General features: G+C 32.0%; 1 protein-coding gene and 1 pseudogene across 1 annotated transcript; one reads left to right on the plus strand and one right to left on the minus strand.

The window, feature by feature from the left end:
- The first annotated feature begins 1,245 nt into the window (after positions 1-1,245).
- The window catches only part of LOC143074171 (lysine-specific demethylase 2B-like), a 100,877-nt pseudogene continuing 83,547 nt past the window's right edge, over positions 1,246-18,575 (plus strand).
- Positions 11,377-13,763, minus strand: LOC143076539 (uncharacterized). Its single transcript, XM_076252366.1, has 2 exons — positions 13,686-13,763; positions 11,377-13,164 (listed from the first exon to the last, which is right to left on the minus strand). Exon 2 carries the CDS (start codon positions 13,159-13,161, stop codon positions 11,494-11,496), a length of 1,668 nt encoding a protein of 555 aa, XP_076108481.1. The 5' UTR covers positions 13,162-13,164; positions 13,686-13,763; the 3' UTR covers positions 11,377-11,493.

An 18,575-nucleotide genomic window follows, 5' to 3' on the forward strand; every position in this document is an offset into this window, starting at 1 on the left:
TAAAATGGCTTTATCGAACATATCTAATTGACATTCAATTGATAAATTATGTCTTCGACATTTTTTTAATAAACTATACATTGCTTTTGTTCCCTGGTCTCTTAAATATTTTCTTGTGGTTAAAAAAGATCCACTTCTTGCAAAAAATACACCAAGATACTTGTAGTCTTTGACAATTTCTATTTCTTTATTACAAAAATAAAATTTTTCTTTTTCTGAAATTCTTCCTCTAGAAAATATAAGAATTTTTGTTTTTTCAATATTAACTTTCAGTTTCCAATTTTCACAATAATTTGAAAACGTATCCAACATAAACTGTAAATCCTTGCTTGATTCTGATAACAAAATAGTATCGTCTGCATATAAAAACAATAGAATTTTAAGATAGATCGTTAACTCATTTTCAATGTCGCAACTGATTGATTCTAACCCTTTTATATTATGTTCTTCTAAATATGATTGAAGATCATTAAGATACAATGAAAAAAGTACAGGAGATAGATTTTCACCTTGTCTAACTCCTAGTTCACACTTAAAAAACCCTGAACATTCGTCATTATGTCTAATATATGATTTAATACCTTCATAAATATTTTGAATAATACGTAAAAATCTACCATTTACATTATTTTGCAAAAGTTTAAAAAATAAAGAATTTCTATGAACAAAGTCGAACGCCTTCTCAAAGTCCACAAATGCACAATGGAGTTTTTTCTTTTTAAAACGCAATAGCTCAAATAAAGCATATAAAGAAAAAATGTGGTCATTTGTAGAAAAACCACTTCTAAAACCAGCTTGGTTTTGATGTAATAACATGTATTCATCAAGATAATTATTTAATCTAGTGTTCAATACACATACATACACATAGGGTACAAGCCGATCCCCAAGCTAGCTGATACATACAACCTTAAAATTAATATATTGACTATATTCGATATTACAAAAGAAAAGGTGTTATATAGAAACCTCTGATGTTACCTGAAACAAAAATACAATTAATTATTATTATATACACCAAACAAAAGATCGAATTATAAAGACCTTGTTGATTACGTAACTTTAATTAATCAGGATTTGATTGAATTAAGTGATTACGAGTGGCATTACCTTAGTTCACAATCATCAGACAGTTGTTGAATAAACAAACTAATGATTTCGTTTATATATACTGTTCAAATTTGTCACAAATTCCTCCATATAGTGAATATAGTTTATTCATATTTTATTATGGGGCCGGATCGACTTGGGCCGAATCGACTTTGGGCCGGTTTGACTTTGGGCCGGAACGACCCGATACCGATGGATTTATGTACCCACTATTTTGTACTTGGAAAGCGCAACGAAAGGTAAATATTATCTTACACATGTTTTGAATGGATAAAAGCAGATGCTAGTGCTATAATTTACAACCTTTTGACTTTATACCGGCGTACAACATGTCGCAAAGTCGGGGTTGCATTTAAGAATTGAATGCTTCTTTTTGTAAATTTATTGGGGTGTAAAAGCGTTGACCGAAGTACATTTTGTTTCCGCCGCTTCATTCTAAAAATGTACGCACGGTCAACGCTATACAACCCTTTAAAATTACAAAAAGAAGCATTCAATACTTATAATAACATTTTGTAGCTATGATCATGAAAACACGAATTTTATATATATTTCATTATTCAATTCACCTGTGCACTTTATTGTTGGAGCACGTGTTATCATGAATGAAAAAGTTGTATGAGCAATACAACTTCTTACAGAATAACATGTGATGTGCAGTTAGCCAATCAGAATAAAATATTATGATGAAACACACATCTAATGTAATTATATATGAGCAGTGGCGGATCCAGAAATTTTCATAAGTTGGGGCCCACTGACTGACCTAAGAGGGGGCCCGCTCCAGTCACGCTTCAATGATTCCCTATATAAGCAACCAAATTTTTTTCCAAAAAGGGGGGGGGGGGCGCCCCCCTCTAAATCCGCCTCTGATGAGTAAACCTGGCAAAGTGTAAAAAACCCCTGTGATGCATGTATTAAACCCGTGAAGATTCATGTGGACCCTTTGCCTATAAAAATGGCCGTATTTTTACATAAAAATGTACTCTTGAGTACAAACAAAACTGTGCATCTGTAAAAGTTTTAAGGCATATATGTAAAGCAAAATTATATCCAGGTGAAATTTGATCGGGAGGAAAAAATGTCACAGTTGTTGTTATTTTTCCTTATTTTTTCTTTGCCCTGAAATTCTATCTGGGTAGTTAACTTATTGAATAGTTATTAGAAAAAACTTATCCTTTAAAAATACTATGAAATAATAATAGTGTTTTTTAAATAAAGCGAAATTGTTAAAAAAAGAAATGTAGGATCATGTATTATAATGGGAAATAATTTCACAAATTATCCTTGAGAAAAATTTCCTCAAATATTCAAGTCAATAGCATCCTTTTAAAAAGAAAATTATCATGAAACATAGGGAGGAAAACCAGAAGTAATTTCAAAGATTGTAATTGTGAAAATAATATCATGATTAAGTAAGGTTTGTGAAATACATGTAAAAGTGAGTTGTTCTCAGATCTCAGTACAAATATAAATTTAAAAGTAAGGTAGAAATATAGTTGCATTACTACTGTTTACAGTAATAGAAGAATTTGATTATGATAATATTTTTAACAATATAGATAGTTTTGTCTGGGGACAGAGATGTAGTTGTTGATTATATGGAAATCAGATAAATCATAATATATATATATAATCAAACAATATATTGGAACAAAAGCATGTTTAACAGCTGGATAGTTTTTATCTGTGAAATGTTATCTGTCTTATTAAATCAAGTTGTAAGTCATCTTTTTATATAAATGAATATATATATATAAAAGATAATTTAAGATTCAAGAAAAAATTTCACTATAAATTAAAATAGATTCAGAAATATATTATATTAAAATCTTTAAAATATAAATTGCTCATAATTACCGCCTTTGATAAATTATGCAAATTTGGTCTACCTTTGTGAAACATTTTATAATTATAGTCAGGTATATATTGATTGTGAGTACCTTACATAGTAGTTAATGGGACTCTATTTCACACGGTTCTGTGAAATATAGTACAGCAAATATATACCGGTACATACTATCTGCATAACACAGATAGATTTTCACTCCTCTGGAAAAAATCAACCTGTGAAAAAATTACCAGGATAAAATATCACAGAGGAAGAAACAAACCGTTACACATACACAGCTACTTTTGCATAGGTACTATTTCTGTACTAAAAATCTGTAGTACTGTAAATCTACTTTTAAAATTCAGTACTATTTTGTTACTTTAAAATCATTGTAATATTTAGGTACCTGTATTTTACAGTACTTAATTTGTACTTGAAATTTAGCTACTACAGATTTTTGGTTACTACCGTTTCATTTTCAGAATTTTGAAAGTTTTTCTATTTCAAATCTCTTAAAATTATGATTTTCAAACATGGAATATTGTATTGTTTCTGTACCAAAATATTTAGTACAAATCAAGTACTGTAAAATAAAAGTACCTAAATATTACAATAATTTTAAAGTAAAGAAATAGTACTAAATATTAAAAGTAAATCTCCAGTACTACATATTTTAAGTACAGAAATAGTACCTATGCAAAAGTAGCTGTGTAGTATGCACTAGATAAATGAGGGCCTGGACAGGGTTTTGGGAGCATGGGAGAGCAGGGGCGGGAGAAGGGAGAGAGGGGATGGCAGAAAAGAGAGAAGGGGCGGAAGAAAGGAGAGAAGGGGGGTAAAAGGGAGACAAAAATGTATATTAAAATTATTAAAATTTATCAAGAAAACAATTAATTAATAAATCAGTTAATCAAAGATTCAAGAAAATAATAACAAACAAAACGACTCCGTAGAAATATAAAAATGGAAAGTCCTTCATCTAACTACAAAATCAAACAAACGGATAACTGTTATATTCCGAATCGGTACCGGCATTTTCTTATGTAGGAAATGGTGGACTGGACCTGGTTTTATGGCTAGCCAAACCTTTCACTTGTATTACAGTCGCAGAAAATTTCCCAAAATGGCATAGTAACGAAAAAATATTCTGAACATCGTCTGACACTTAATTCATTACTATCTCTTATATATGGAGAAAGTCTAAAAAAAATAACAATTTCCAGGATTTTATTGTGAGCCTATGCATGTATAGAGACACATGTCACCAACCTTGGTTTTTTTTTAAAGATAAATGGCTTCAAAGTTAACCGATATGCATATAATTTGGCAGAAAAAGGATAACATTACTTAATATAGAGTAATGTGTTTTTTCCTGATAGGTATTGGAAAACTATGAAACGAGATCTGAATGGTGTTTGTTATTTTGTTTTCATTTCCTTTGTCTGGTTTCGTAAATTTCCTATTAATTCTACTGATTTAGTTTTATTTCCAACTAACAGGGTGCCCATTCAGCTTTAAAAAGGTTATTGAGTGGTCAGTGATTTTCAAGTACAATTTGAATTGATTGATTTGAGGTTGCAAATATATGCATTTGCAAATATTTCAGGCATGTTCAGGACGATACAATACAATTTGAAATTGTTGTGTCTAAAAGACGCATTGCTAATGCAGCCATCAAACAAGGTTACTAATAAAAACATTCCGTCAGTTGTAAAAGTGAAAGATAAATAATACATGTTTTTAATATAGTATATTCTCTAGATCTGTATGATGTAAACGTTTGGGTAGTGTGAATAGTTGCAGACAAACCTAGCAAATTGTATTAAATGTAAGTTCAACATTCTGTCATTCGTGAAAAATGATACAATAAAAAAATCTGAGAACATACATGCATCCTCTATAAGTAAAACTCGGTACATAAAAAGTCATTATAAAAGTTCCACCATGAAATTGTACAATGTAGAAAGAGGAAGGCGGACTATGTGCTCTGCGTGCCTGTGTATACCAAATTTAGCAACCTGTCATTTAGAAAATTCTTGACTGTATATGCGCACTTTGGTATATTTAAAGTTGACATAAAGAAAATGTAGCTTTGAAATAGGTTGTATAAACGCTAAGCTACATCCTATATACGGATAACGTGAGGGACGGGTGGCCAAATGGACACCGGTAAACAGTAGTTCGAGGCAGTTTGTCTAGGGACCAAAATATATAATAAGCGTTTATGATTGTGTTCTATTTTACAAAGCATTTGGTGACAACATTTATTTTTGAATAAGCAGCTCATAGTGGAATATGAAAAGTGACATTTTTTAGCATATTTGATAGATTTTTCACATGAAAGGTAGAATCGTAGCATTTTTAATGAGTGAATCAGTTAAAATCTTTCGCAAAAAATGGTTGAAGCAATTGAAATAGACATTTAGGGCATACGATACAGTAGAGATCCCTCGTTGATTTTTTCTTAAAATTTTGATACAAGGTCAATTTCAATGTGTACTTTTCAAATATGCAAAGAAAAAAGTACCTTCATGACTTACTTTTTGAGATAATTTGGTTTGCAATTTGCATAATTGGAAAAAAATCCCTGAAATTTCATTAATTATGACTTTTAAAGAAAGTTACCATACTTTTGAACGAAAAGTTATAACTTAACCAGGTTTTTTGTAAAATATTCCCTTGATCCATGGCATCAACATGCTGAAATAAGTTTAAGGTTAAACCAAATCATCATGTTCTGGATTTAGATTGCTATATCCGAAAAATAAAAAAGTTGACCATATTTTTGCGTCTTTTCGGGAGTGCAGAAAAAATTTGATGTTGATTTTTTCCTGAAATTTTGGCGGAGTGTTCTTGAAATAGTACTTGATTGATTGCAAAAGAAAAATATCGGGGTCCATGTGCTTGTTTTTTCAATAAAAGCCATATACCTTAATTTTTTACAATGTCTGTCAGTATGACGCTAAATTACGTTAAATTAAGTTTTAATCGCAACAACGTTGTGCAATCATTACTGTCAAGTATATGCAGGTGTTTTTCAAAGCATTGATACTTATCATAAAAACTTATAAGATGGTTAATCATAAAACGGAAAAACATTTTTGCTAAACATTTACGAAACGAAATTTGGACAGGAACCTTTTCATAATAAAAAAAAAGACTATAAAAAAGAATTTTAGCAGATTGCTTTGTTAGATGTACAGCAAAAAAGAAAATCTGATATTAGTATAAAGGTGCATCTCTGTCCGACATTAGTTCTAAATTACTTCATGTACTGTAAGAGGATAGACAACATTATTGACATGACAAAATGTGAACCAACTATAAATTAAGTGAGGCGATACCATAAATTGACAACATTATAACCTTCAACAATGACAAAACCGATACCATATAGTCAACTTAAAAAAAGGTCCCGACGTACTTTGATTTTTTATACGACCGCAAAATTTGAAAATTACTAATTATATTGCTATCACATTGGCGTCGTCGTCTGCATCGTCATCTGCTTTGCGTCCGAATACTTTTAGTTTTCGCACTCTAACTTTAGTAAAAGTGAATGGAAATCTATGAAATTTTAACACAAGGTTTATGACCACAAAAGGAAGGTTGGTATTGATTTTGGGAGTTTTGGTCCCAACATTTTAGGAATTAGGGGCCAAAAAGGGCCCAAATAAGCATTTTCTTGGTTTTCGCACTATAACTTTAGTTTAAGTTAATAGAAATCTATGAAATTTTGACATGAGGTTTATGACCACAAAAGAACGGTTGGGATTGATTTTGGGAGTTTTGGTTTCAACAGTTTAGGAATTAGGGGCCAAAAAAGGGCCCAAATAAGCATTATTCTTGGTTTTCGCACAATAACTTTAGTTTAAGTAAATAGAAATCTATGAAATTTAAACACAAGGTTTATGACCATAAAAGGAAGGTTGGTATTGATTTTGGGAGTTTTGGTCCCAACAGAATAAGGGGCCCAAAGGGTCCAAAATTAAACTTTGTTTGATTTCATCAAAATTGAATAATTGGGGTTCTTTGATATGCCGAATCTAACTGTCATGACTGTGTATGTAGATTCTTAACTTTTGGTCCCGTTTTCAAATTGGTCTACATTAAGGTCCAAAGGGTCCAAAATTAAACTTAGTTTGATTTTGACAAAAAATGAATCAATTAGGTTCTTTGATATGCTGAATCTAAAAATGTACTTAGATTCTTGATTATTAGCCCAGTTTTCAAGTTGGTCCAAATCGGGGTCCAAAATTAAACTTTGTTTGATTTCATCAAAAATTGAATAAATGGGGTTCTTTGATATACCAAATCTAACTGTGTATGTAGATTCTTCATTTTTGGTCCTGTTTTCAAATAGGTCTACACTAAAGTCCAAAGGGTCCATAATTAAACTTAGTCTGATTTTAACAAAAATTGAAATCTTGGGGTTCTTTGATATGCTGAATCCAAAAATGTACTTAGATTTTTTATTATTGGCCCAGTTTCAAGTTGGTCCAAATCAGGATCTAAAATTATTATATTAAGTATTGTGCAATAGCAAGTCTTTTCAATTGCACAGTATTGCGCAATGGCAAGAAATATCTAATTGCACAATATTGTGAAATAGCAAATTTTTTTTTAATTAGAGTTATCTTTTTTTGTCCAGAATAGTAAGCAAGAAATATCTAATTGCAAAATATTGTGCAATAGCAAGATTTTTTTTAATTGGAGTTATCTTTCTTTGTCCAGAATCAACTTAAATCTTTGTTATATACAATATACAATGTATATTCACTTTTTACTACCAACTGATAAATTAAAATAATCTTTACCATTCAGTGATTTATAACAAGCAGTTTTTTTACATCTTAATATTTTATGATGTATTTAAATGAGTAGTTATTGTTGCAAACTCCATTAGAAATTTTAATTGAGATTAGTTTTGGAATAAGGGAAAGGGGGATGTGATTAAAAAAATTGGGTTCAATTTTTCTCATTTGAAATTTCATAAATAAAAAAGAAAATTTCTTCAAACATTTTTTTGAGAGGATTAATATTCAACAGCATAGTGAATTGCTCTAAGAGAAAACAAAAAATTTAAGTTCATTAGAACACATTCATTCTGTGTCAGAAACCTATGCTGTGTCAACTATTTAATCACAATCTAAATTTAGAGCTGAATCCAGCTTAAATGTTGTGTCCATACTTGCCCCAACCGTTCAGGGTTCAACCTCTGCGGTCATATAAAGCTACGCCCTGCAGAGCATCTGGTTTTTTTTACATTCAAAAGATAATCATCTTTCAAATTTAAATTATAAGCAGTACTTCTTGTTTTATATAAAGAGCTGTTTTGTGCAATTTAACTCTTGCCATTATTGCCTCAATCGACAGAAAATGAAGTTGTAATATAATATTTCAATGGAAGTACAGCAGACGTTATAAGAGAATAATATTGAACAAGGTCTTTATCAATAGATAAGTTACATAACCTTTTTTACGGCGTATACGTATGGATATTGGCGTACTTGTTTGTCTAGAAGTAGAGCTATATTGAAAACACTTTGTTCTTCTGTCCGATCGTCTAACTATACGACAAGTTTTAACTTGTGTTCACTTTCTGATCTGTCTGTCTGCAATTAGTGTACATTTGCTGATACTTCAATTTTTATCTCTTTTACATTGAAGTACAATAGGGACATGCTTATACAAATAAGAAGACGTGGTATGATTACCAATGAGGCAAATCTCAATCAGAGACCAAATGGCTAAACGACTTTAGGACATCGGACGGCCTTCAACAATGAGTAAAACCCATACCACATAGTAAGCTATGAAAGGCCCTACATGACAAATGCAAAACAACTCCAACGGGAAACTACCGGCCTGATTTAAGTACGAAACAATGAACAAAATACAAATATGATGAACATGATACCAAAAGACACCGTTTAATTACAAGCCCTTTTAACAGCATGTGAATGGGTGTTTTCATGTTTTATTCTATTCATAGATGTATCAATGGTCTATAACATCTAGTTTCATATACAAAAAGAATACAACCAATTAAACAAACTAACGTGTGACAATTCTGCATCTATTGGTAATATTTTGCTTAAATTCAAACCAAAAACGACACCAATATATTTTTTTGACGGACTGTTATTGACAGTTTTTCTACATATACACATACAATATTATATGTTTTCAAAATATCAATTAAAATCGGCAATTTTTTTTTTATGTATCAATTTCAAGTCCAGAACAGGATGAGACACTCTCTTTATTCATTATTTTATTTACGAATAGGGTTGTTATACGACCTTGTCTACCAATGAGGGTCTCGCACATGTAGTCGGTTTTGTTCTTTATTGATAGTCTGTTAAATTTGGCCTTACAATGAATATTCTCCGTAATATTTGGAGGCTGCCAAATGCTAAACAAGAAAAAAAAAAAAAGACACTAACTTTACTATTTTGATTCTGATGTTTTTCAATTCAAGATAGTATTATTTACTTCAAATTCATTGTCAATAAATGAAAACACCCTACGCGCCATAGATTTTGTTATTTTTTCTCATTAATCACGGGTTCATACGTTTTCTCATTTCTTTAAGTTTCATTAAAATAACAAGAAACGGCATGGCCACTTTTTTAGCAGGTACTTTTTTGAAATTCGCGCAACCGAAATTATTGACATCAGTGTATATTCCGCAAAATATGACTTCTTTTAAAGTGACGTCGGGAAATGTTAACGTTCTTATTAGAAACATCGGGAAATTACAACGTTCTGGTTACCAATGTCGCGAAAACAACACGAACAGCAGTGAGAACGTTATTATTGGCCCCTGCTACTGTATCGTATTCCCTTAAGTGTTAAAAAAGTGTCCAAAATCTTTTGTCAGATGAACTTGAAATTTGAGGCCAAAACTGGGCCTTACCGGACCTACTCCTTTAATACAGGATATTTCTAAGGGACGACATCAAAAGATCGATGTAGAATAAAAAACTTAAATCAAATAGTTTGGGGGTGGGGGGGGGGGGGGTCAACATTGCTGCAAGTTTTGTTAATCTAAAATCGATTTTACATATATCCCTATTGGTCAATCAATTTTTCCCAAATTAAGTTAAGAGGAGGGGGTGGGGGCAGTGAAAAAACTATGTGAATTCAAGTTTTTTATCCTTCATTGAACTTTTGATGTCGTCCCTAAATTGGCACATTTTGTAACTACTGATTATTATATTTATTTGCAGGGAGTCGGCGGATGCTTGATGTTATGGATGTTAATACTCAGAAAGGGATTGAGATGTCCATGAGAGACTGGGTCCAGTATTATGAGAATACTGAAAGGTCAAGGTTATTAAATGTCATCAGTTTAGAATTTAGTCACACCAAGTTAGAGAACTATGTGGAATCACCAGCTTTGGTAAGTAACAAGAGGGGCGTAAAGGGGGGTATCTGCAGGGAAGAACGCGAAATAAAATTGCCATTTCACGATAAAAGAACAATTAAAAATTTCTTGCACGTTGATCTTTTACCGATTTCACGAAATAGGGTGAATAACGAACATTTTTCACGGCTGCACATGAAATAAAAATGGTAAAACATGTTGCACGAAAATAACCCTTTACCACCCTCTTAAAGTCAGTTACATAAAGTCTATATTACTGAATACGTAGCTATTATTTTGTCTGCCTTGCAACTGCAAGACATAGGGCTAACAATCCTGTCGTGGATGTGACAGCTTGTACTTTTTGTATAAAGCTTTATATTTCAGATAGGCACAAAGACTAATAAACATCAAATATATAAAATTTCGTTTTGTGGTGGAAAAAAAGAAAATGCCTACCTACCTACCTACCTACTGTCTCAACCTTAGTAGGGTTTGGGCAAACCAAATATTTCAAGTGTGGCCTGATTCAAGAAAAAGCAGGCAACTTTGATTTATAATTGTCTCATTGGAAATCATACCACATCTCCTTAATTTTATAAGATATTTCAGGATGTGCAAACATGTTTAAACCTCAAGGACCAGTAGTACATGGGTGTTTTAGCCTAGATTTGTATGCATTCAGTCAGGAATACAATTGAAACATGTGTCAGAAAGGTGTCAAACTATTTCTGTTTGAACTCATCCTGGTTTTCTTACTACAGCTGGAAACTTCATGCAACATGTACCATGTTTACTATTGGTATTGGTGACATTAGAAAATTGAACTCCCTAAAATTTGAACCTGGGTCAATTTTCCAACCATTGGTGAAATGAGGAAAATAATAGGACCCGAGTGGTGTTATTGTCAACGCCATTGTCCTATATTATTCATATTTAACATTGAATCCTTTGATTCTCTAATTTAACATCATGGTGGCTAACAAATTGACCTCAGTATTTTAGATTTTCAAAATAATGGTAAAATCTTAACACAGGATATGATCAAAAATAACTGATGACAGACTCAACTAATTTTACTGATTCTGTGTAATATTTAATAAAAATATATACAATTTACTTATTGTTGTACATGTATCAATGTCAGGTAAAATCATTTGATTTCTTAATGTATATTTTATCCAGAAGATAAATTGAATTTTGTCAAGTTTTTGCCTTCGAAATCATAAATAAAACCTGAAGACTCATTTTGATTCAAACAAATACACATAGGATTCTTCAGTCCATCACTAAGCAGTACTTTACTCTCCTTTCCATCTTTTGATATTACTATTATTCTATCAGAATTCTTGTCTGCTACAATAATGTTACCATAAGTATCAATACAAAGTCCATTTGGTCCTGATAAATCCTGTGTATATTGCCAGATCTGTTTACCTAATTGATCAACACAGTATACTGCTTTACCATGATAGTCACTATAGATTACTCTGTCATTACAGTAAACAAGGTGAAACAGGTATGATTCACTCTTAACTTGTATTGACTTCAGTGTATTTCCATCCAAGTCTATAATACGGATTTCATCATCAATCAAACCTACAACAAGAGAATCATCTGATGATGATAATCCCCAGCAAACTTTGTCTAATGTGATAACTTTGGTTACCGTTTCATTCTCCATATTGAAGATCTTAATGGATTTCTCACAAGGATAAGTTATGGCTATAGTGTCCTGATTGATCTGTGTAACACTGAAGGCTTCACCAGGTATAGGTAACTTTTTCAGTAGTTTGCCATCAGGAGTAAGTAGGTTAACTTTGGCATCCCATTCGACTATTATAAGTCTTCCATCCATCAGACAAATCATGTCGCTTATGACCTTCCTAATGTTGATCTCTATCTTTTTCTCAATGTTGATGGTCATGTTGTTTATGTTTGATTGTTCTTGTGATTCTACTTGTGCTTCCCTACTCACACCTGTCTCTTTCTTCAAATCCATATCTGTTTTAACAACAGTTAATTTTCCTAAGGATCCTAACTTTTTTATTATCTTTTCTACTTCATTATTTTCCTCCATTTTGATGGTAAATTCTTTTGCCCTGTCGTCTTTTTCCAGATCATCTATGTATCGTTGACATTGATGTACTTTTTGTTCAATCTTATGTATGCCTAAAAATGATTGGAGTTTTGAAATGTGTGGTATGACTGTATGTAACTGGTCTTGCATTTTCTTTAAGTTTTTCTGTTTTTCTGCAATTTCAGCAATTAAATCTGTGGCTTTTGATTTTTCTTCATTCAGGATGGTATCTGCCTCATTGCATATCTTCTTCTCTAGGTGGGTTAAATGTTTATCTATTTCATTGCGTATTTTTACAATGAATTCTTTAATGCTTTCATATTCTTGTTCTCCTCTTTTAATGTTTTGTGATTTGTCATTTACAATTTTACCTAAGAGTTGTAAGATGGAGTTAATTTCTTTCTCTACAGATTCTTTAGATTTTTCAATCTTGGTTTTCTCCACAATGCTAGCTAAACTTTTTATTCCGGTACACTTTGAATGACTTCTGGAAATACATTGATCACAGCAAGGCATTAAATGACAGGGACAATACAAGTTAAGCTGTTGACCATGTTTGTCACATTCTGTTCTAATAGCTTGGACAGATGGTTTATAATTTTTGATATCAATAATCTTATGATCACGTGACAACTTAGATCTTTTGTGATGACCAGAACATGATGAACACAATCCTTCATCACAGTTGTAACACCAGATATCAGCTTTAGTGTTTACTTTTCCTGCTATACAAGGTCCACATGGAATAGGTTTACTGGATGCCATGATCTGGAAATATCCAAGATAAAAGTTATATTGCTTTATTGTCAAGGTCCAAATAGTTAATGGTGAATGGATGGTGATACTTGGCCCGAAATGACAAATGTAAAAAAATTTAAAGGAGAAAACTAACACACTATTTATGGACATAACAATGAACAAATGTATGATCTCTATGTTTCCTGTCCAATAATCTATGGAAATTTGCCTATTTCCAATGATTTTTTCGTGGAAATATAATATTCAGTACAACTTGTGACGTCATCATAAAATGCAGGAATATGAATTTTCAACAAAATGGTTTATTTCCTACTTATCACTGTATTAGCTATAATTTATTGTGATATTGCTCAATAAATCCTAACATGAAATTTACGCTAAAAAAGGGGGCCACTTTAGGACCTTACCCAACTTACTCCTCTGAACAATAAGACATATTTTTTACAATGTATGGACATAGGTTACCTACACATTACTGTGCATTTTATACCTAGTCATTAAATAAAATAACTAATAATTTAACCAAATACCTGTTGATTTTGTTATGACAAAAGTTTAGTTCTCTATCACCATTTCTTCAATGTCAACCAACCAGGAAGTTATTTAGGACATGTCTATACCTGATTCAGCTAATTATTAAATATTTAAATGACATAGAAAATAACTGACCCAAATTATAAAAGTTTAAAATATTTTTTTGTCATTAAGACATTTACAGGATTTAAATTTTCTAATAAAGAAAAATGGTGTATGTTAACTGGGACTATTATACAAACAGATGTTAATAATGTTTCTCAATAGTATTTAATACAGAAATATTCTTTTTGAAGAATCTTGATATATTTTGTTTCTCATCTTATCTGTAGGATGACAAAATATTTGCTATTTGTATTATACAGGCCCCTAGCCAAGAATTTCCAAGGGGGGTATTTGGACTCACAAACTCGACTTTAACAGTCACAATTCGAACAAAGCGTTGACTTTAACAGTGCTTATTTGTTTTTAAGGGGGGGGGGGGTCGTCCGAAACACCCGAACCCCCCTGGCTACGGGTATGTTATAGTGTAATTTTGCTATAATTATAACCTTGTCAATATGTAGAAACAAATGTTTTCTATACAATAACAATTGTTTCAGTTTAGGAATCATCCTGTCAATAGGTATCTCAATGAGCCTCACTATAATAAAACTAAATAATTTTTTTGTTAAGGTGGTACCTAACACTACAGGGAGATAACTCTGTAATATCAGCTAAACGTTTTAGGAATCATGTTGCGTTGTGAAGGCAATATAAAGCTTCACAATGATCAAAATTAGTGTTTGTCAAACTGCTATATAACCAGTGTAGTTTTTCTGATAAAATGCTTGGTTCAAATTTTTTGATTTTTTTTATATTTTTGTAAAAGGGTCAAAGTAAATTATTTGTCGAAATTTTATGAAAATTAAATTAGCCAAATTAATTTTAGTGAAAGTGTTGGGTACCACCTTAAATGACTATATTTGGCTTCAACACAAAGTCTAATGTCTAATCTAATGTCTTTACTAATCTATAAACAAAACACACCAGCAACATGTACCTGAAAATAATAGAAACAAAATAATAGAAAACACAATAGTTAAAATTTTTGCCCTGCCTGCCACAAAAGTCATTGTATGCGAAACAAAGGGATTAATATCTGGAGTCAGCATAAACTATATGTAAATTTATAAAGCTGAATATTTCAAAATGTAGAAGACCAGGATGCTTCGTACCTTGTATGCCTATTCTGTATTTTACAAAGATTCTGTCTTTCATTTGTCCATTGTCATTGCCTCATTTTCAAGATTCAGTGACTGCTTGAAATATCAGTGATTAAGGTTAAAGTTACATGACTAGGTAAACTATATGTGGTGTATGGATTGATTTTATATGAAAAACATGTGTAATAATCCATGGTCATTGTAAAGGGTCTAGCTCCTTCAGGGGCACATCCAGCCATTTAAAAAAAAAGGGGGGGGTGTTCCAACTATATGCCCCCATTCAAATGCAGTGATCGTCCAAAAAAGGGGGGGTTGCAATCCTAGGAAACAACCCCACTGGATCCATCACTGTACTGGTTAGATGATACGATACTGCTTGATGAAAGGGTCAACTAAAGTTATTTATTATTTCTTTGTAGGTCAGACAAGTGGATTGGGTGGATACAGTATGGCCAAGACACTACAAAGATTGTCAGACAGAATCCACTAACATAATTGACAAAATGAAATACCCAAAAGTTCAAAAGTAGGTTTAAATCTGAGGCAACTTTTCTACCATCAAGATTTTAGTATATGACATTACTTCCACAGGCACTCATCTCAGAAAAATGTTTCGGTATATAGGGAAATAAAATTCTAAGACAAGTGCCTGTGGTTAATTCATCTAGTGTTTTGATCAATGGTTAGACTAGCTGCTCTGTTAGAATGTATAACAATGATGTTTAGCTACAAAAAGAGAAGTGGTATTTCTAGCATTAAAAAAAATAATTTAAGTTTTCTATTTCTGAAAAAATGAGCATGTGGACCAACATTTGTTTCTTTTGATACCTACTATGTACGACTTAAGAAAGTTACAATTGTTTTTGTCGAGTCTGTGATTTTTGTCACAGAAAGCTCGACATAGGGTTAGTGATCTGGCAGCAGCTTCTTCATATTTTAGAAGGTGGGAGACCTGGATGCTTCATACTTTGTATATGGATGCCTCATGTTATGAAGTTTCCGTCAGTCACATGTCCAATGTCCAATGTCCTTAACCTCATTTTCATGGTTCAGTGACTACTTGAAAAAAAAGTTAAGATTTTTTGTAATGTTCAATACTCTCTTATTATAGGTAATAGGACAACTATATTTGGTATGTGGGTACCTTGCATAGTTCTCATCCCGTCAGACAGTTTACACTTGACCTCGACCTCATTTCATGGATCAGTGAACAAGGTTAATTTTTGGTGGTCATGTCCATATCTCAGATACTATAAGCAATAGGTCTAGTATATTCAGTGTATTGAAGGACTGTAAGGTGAACATGTTCAATTGACAGGTGTCATCTGACCTTGACCTCATTTTCATGGTTCAGTAGTTATAGTTAAGTTTTTGTGTTTTAGTCTTTTTTTTCTTAAACTTTTAAGCAATTGGTCAACTATATTTGTTGTAAGGAAGAATTGTTAGCTGTACATGCCTGCCTGGCATGGTTCATCTGACCTTGACCTCATTTTCATTGTTCATTGGTCAATGTTTAGTTTTCTTTGTTAATGTTAAGTTTATGTGACAGTTGTCATAAAGCTTTATATTGAGGACTATCAACATAATATCAATGATTAGTAAAAGCGAGACATTTCAGTGTGTGCACTCTTGTTGTCAAGAGCTTTTGATTTTGCCATTTGATTATCATTAGGGACATTATGTTTTGAATTTTCCTAAGAGTTAAGTATATTTTATCATAGATATAAGAAGATGTGGAATGAGTGCCAATGAGACACCTCTCCATCCAAGTCACAATTTATAAAAGTAAACCATTATAGGTTAAAGTACATGTATCAGTTTGTGATTAGGTCAGTTCAATGGGAACCATTAGTGGTAGGCCAATGCTGATTAGTATACAGTTGCATAAGCATTAGCACATCTTAGTTCCATCGCTTATAATTGGCCTATTGACTTTGAATCTTTTGCTTAGTTTATATACATGTATAAGTTTGTCATTGATCAGTTTAAGACGGACTGCTAATGTTAAGTCAATAATATTTGGTATGCAATTTTTTTTGGCATTTGCAAGTATTGTTCTATGGAAATTATATAGCCCCACCCCCTCATCATTGTTCATTGACTGACACTTTTACATAGTAAACAAGTTTGTGTTTAGGGTTGGTTAAATGAAACAGCTTACGATAAGTCATGGTTTATCAACTTTGATTATTCACAAAACTTACATGTTAAAGTATTGCTATTTTAATTTCAATATTTGCAATATAAAAATAACAAAAAGGCAAGACATATCTCTGTGATAACATTTTATATTATATATATTAACATTTTTTATCATGATTTTAGGTATTGTTTAATGAGTGTGAAGGGATGTTATACAGATTTCCATGTAGACTTTGGGGGGACATCTGTATGGTATCATATACTACATGGGAAAAAGTAAGTGCAAGTTGTATAGATCTAAGAAGATGTGGTATGTGTGCCAATGAGATAACTCTCAATCCAAATCACAATTTGAAAAAAAAGTAAATCAATATTATAAGTTATATGGTTAGCTACTGACCCCATACGGATCCATAGAGGGTTAGTAAAATCCATAGGGGGTGAGGCCGGAGGCCGAGTCCCCTATGCATTTTATTCACCCTCTATGGATCCGTAGGGGGTCAGTAGTTAACCGTATAACGAATTTATCGGACGCTAGACTTTTTCTGCGGCGTTTTGTTGAAAAATAAACAATGAAACACAACATTAATAGATGACGTCGCCATTAACGCGTCATGAACCCCATATGAAACTTTAATACAAACCCCATACAGTCTCATAGGGGGTCACTACGTGACGGCGTTTTACCAATCACAACGTGATAATTCATCTGTGGTCTGATAATCGTCAATGAATGGTCTTTAACATAACCTTGGTTCACACTAAACAGCAATTCTATAAAGGGCCCCAAAAATGACATGTGTAAAACCATTCGAACAGGGAAACCAATGGTCTAATCTACACAAAAAATGAGAAACGCGTATGAATCACATTAACACACAACAACTACTGAACATCAGATCACTGAATTAGGACAGGTGCAAACAAATGCAGCAGGTTTAAACGTTTTAATAGGTACAAAGCTTATGCTGTAATATACCATAAGATACCATAATATTCATAATATTGTAAATTTAAAAAAAATTTTTTTTTTACTTAAAAGCCCATGATCAGTGTAATAAAATGATGTTAATCTGAATCTAGTCATACTTTATAAATAAAATATGTTATTAAAAATTTCGTATTTTTAAAAGTTGCAGATCTATACAGTATAAGGTGTATGAATGAATCTTAAGTGTTACGGACAAGGGGAAATAACTCTAGTTGAATTGTTTTTTTGTCTAAAATATTTCCATTGCTTTAATATTAAATACAATTCAGTTCAAACTGTCAAATAATAGCAATCAAAAGCACTTTGATTTTTATATTAAGATTTTCTTCACAATTTTGGCTGACAGTGTTTTGTCCATCAGCTCATATACATAATTTTGTCATATGACTGTGACGTCATCAACATTTTTTCATGATTTACTCTGGCTTAAATTGAATTGAATTATAAGGAATATTCAAAATAACATAAAAAAATGTGGTGCACACTTTAAAATAACCAGCTACACAGGTTATTAAGTGTGCACCACATTTTTTGTGTTAGTTCTTCAG

This window comes from Mytilus galloprovincialis, chromosome 5 (assembly GCF_965363235.1).
Source record: "Mytilus galloprovincialis chromosome 5, xbMytGall1.hap1.1, whole genome shotgun sequence".
NCBI classification, from domain to species: domain Eukaryota; kingdom Metazoa; phylum Mollusca; class Bivalvia; order Mytilida; family Mytilidae; genus Mytilus; species Mytilus galloprovincialis.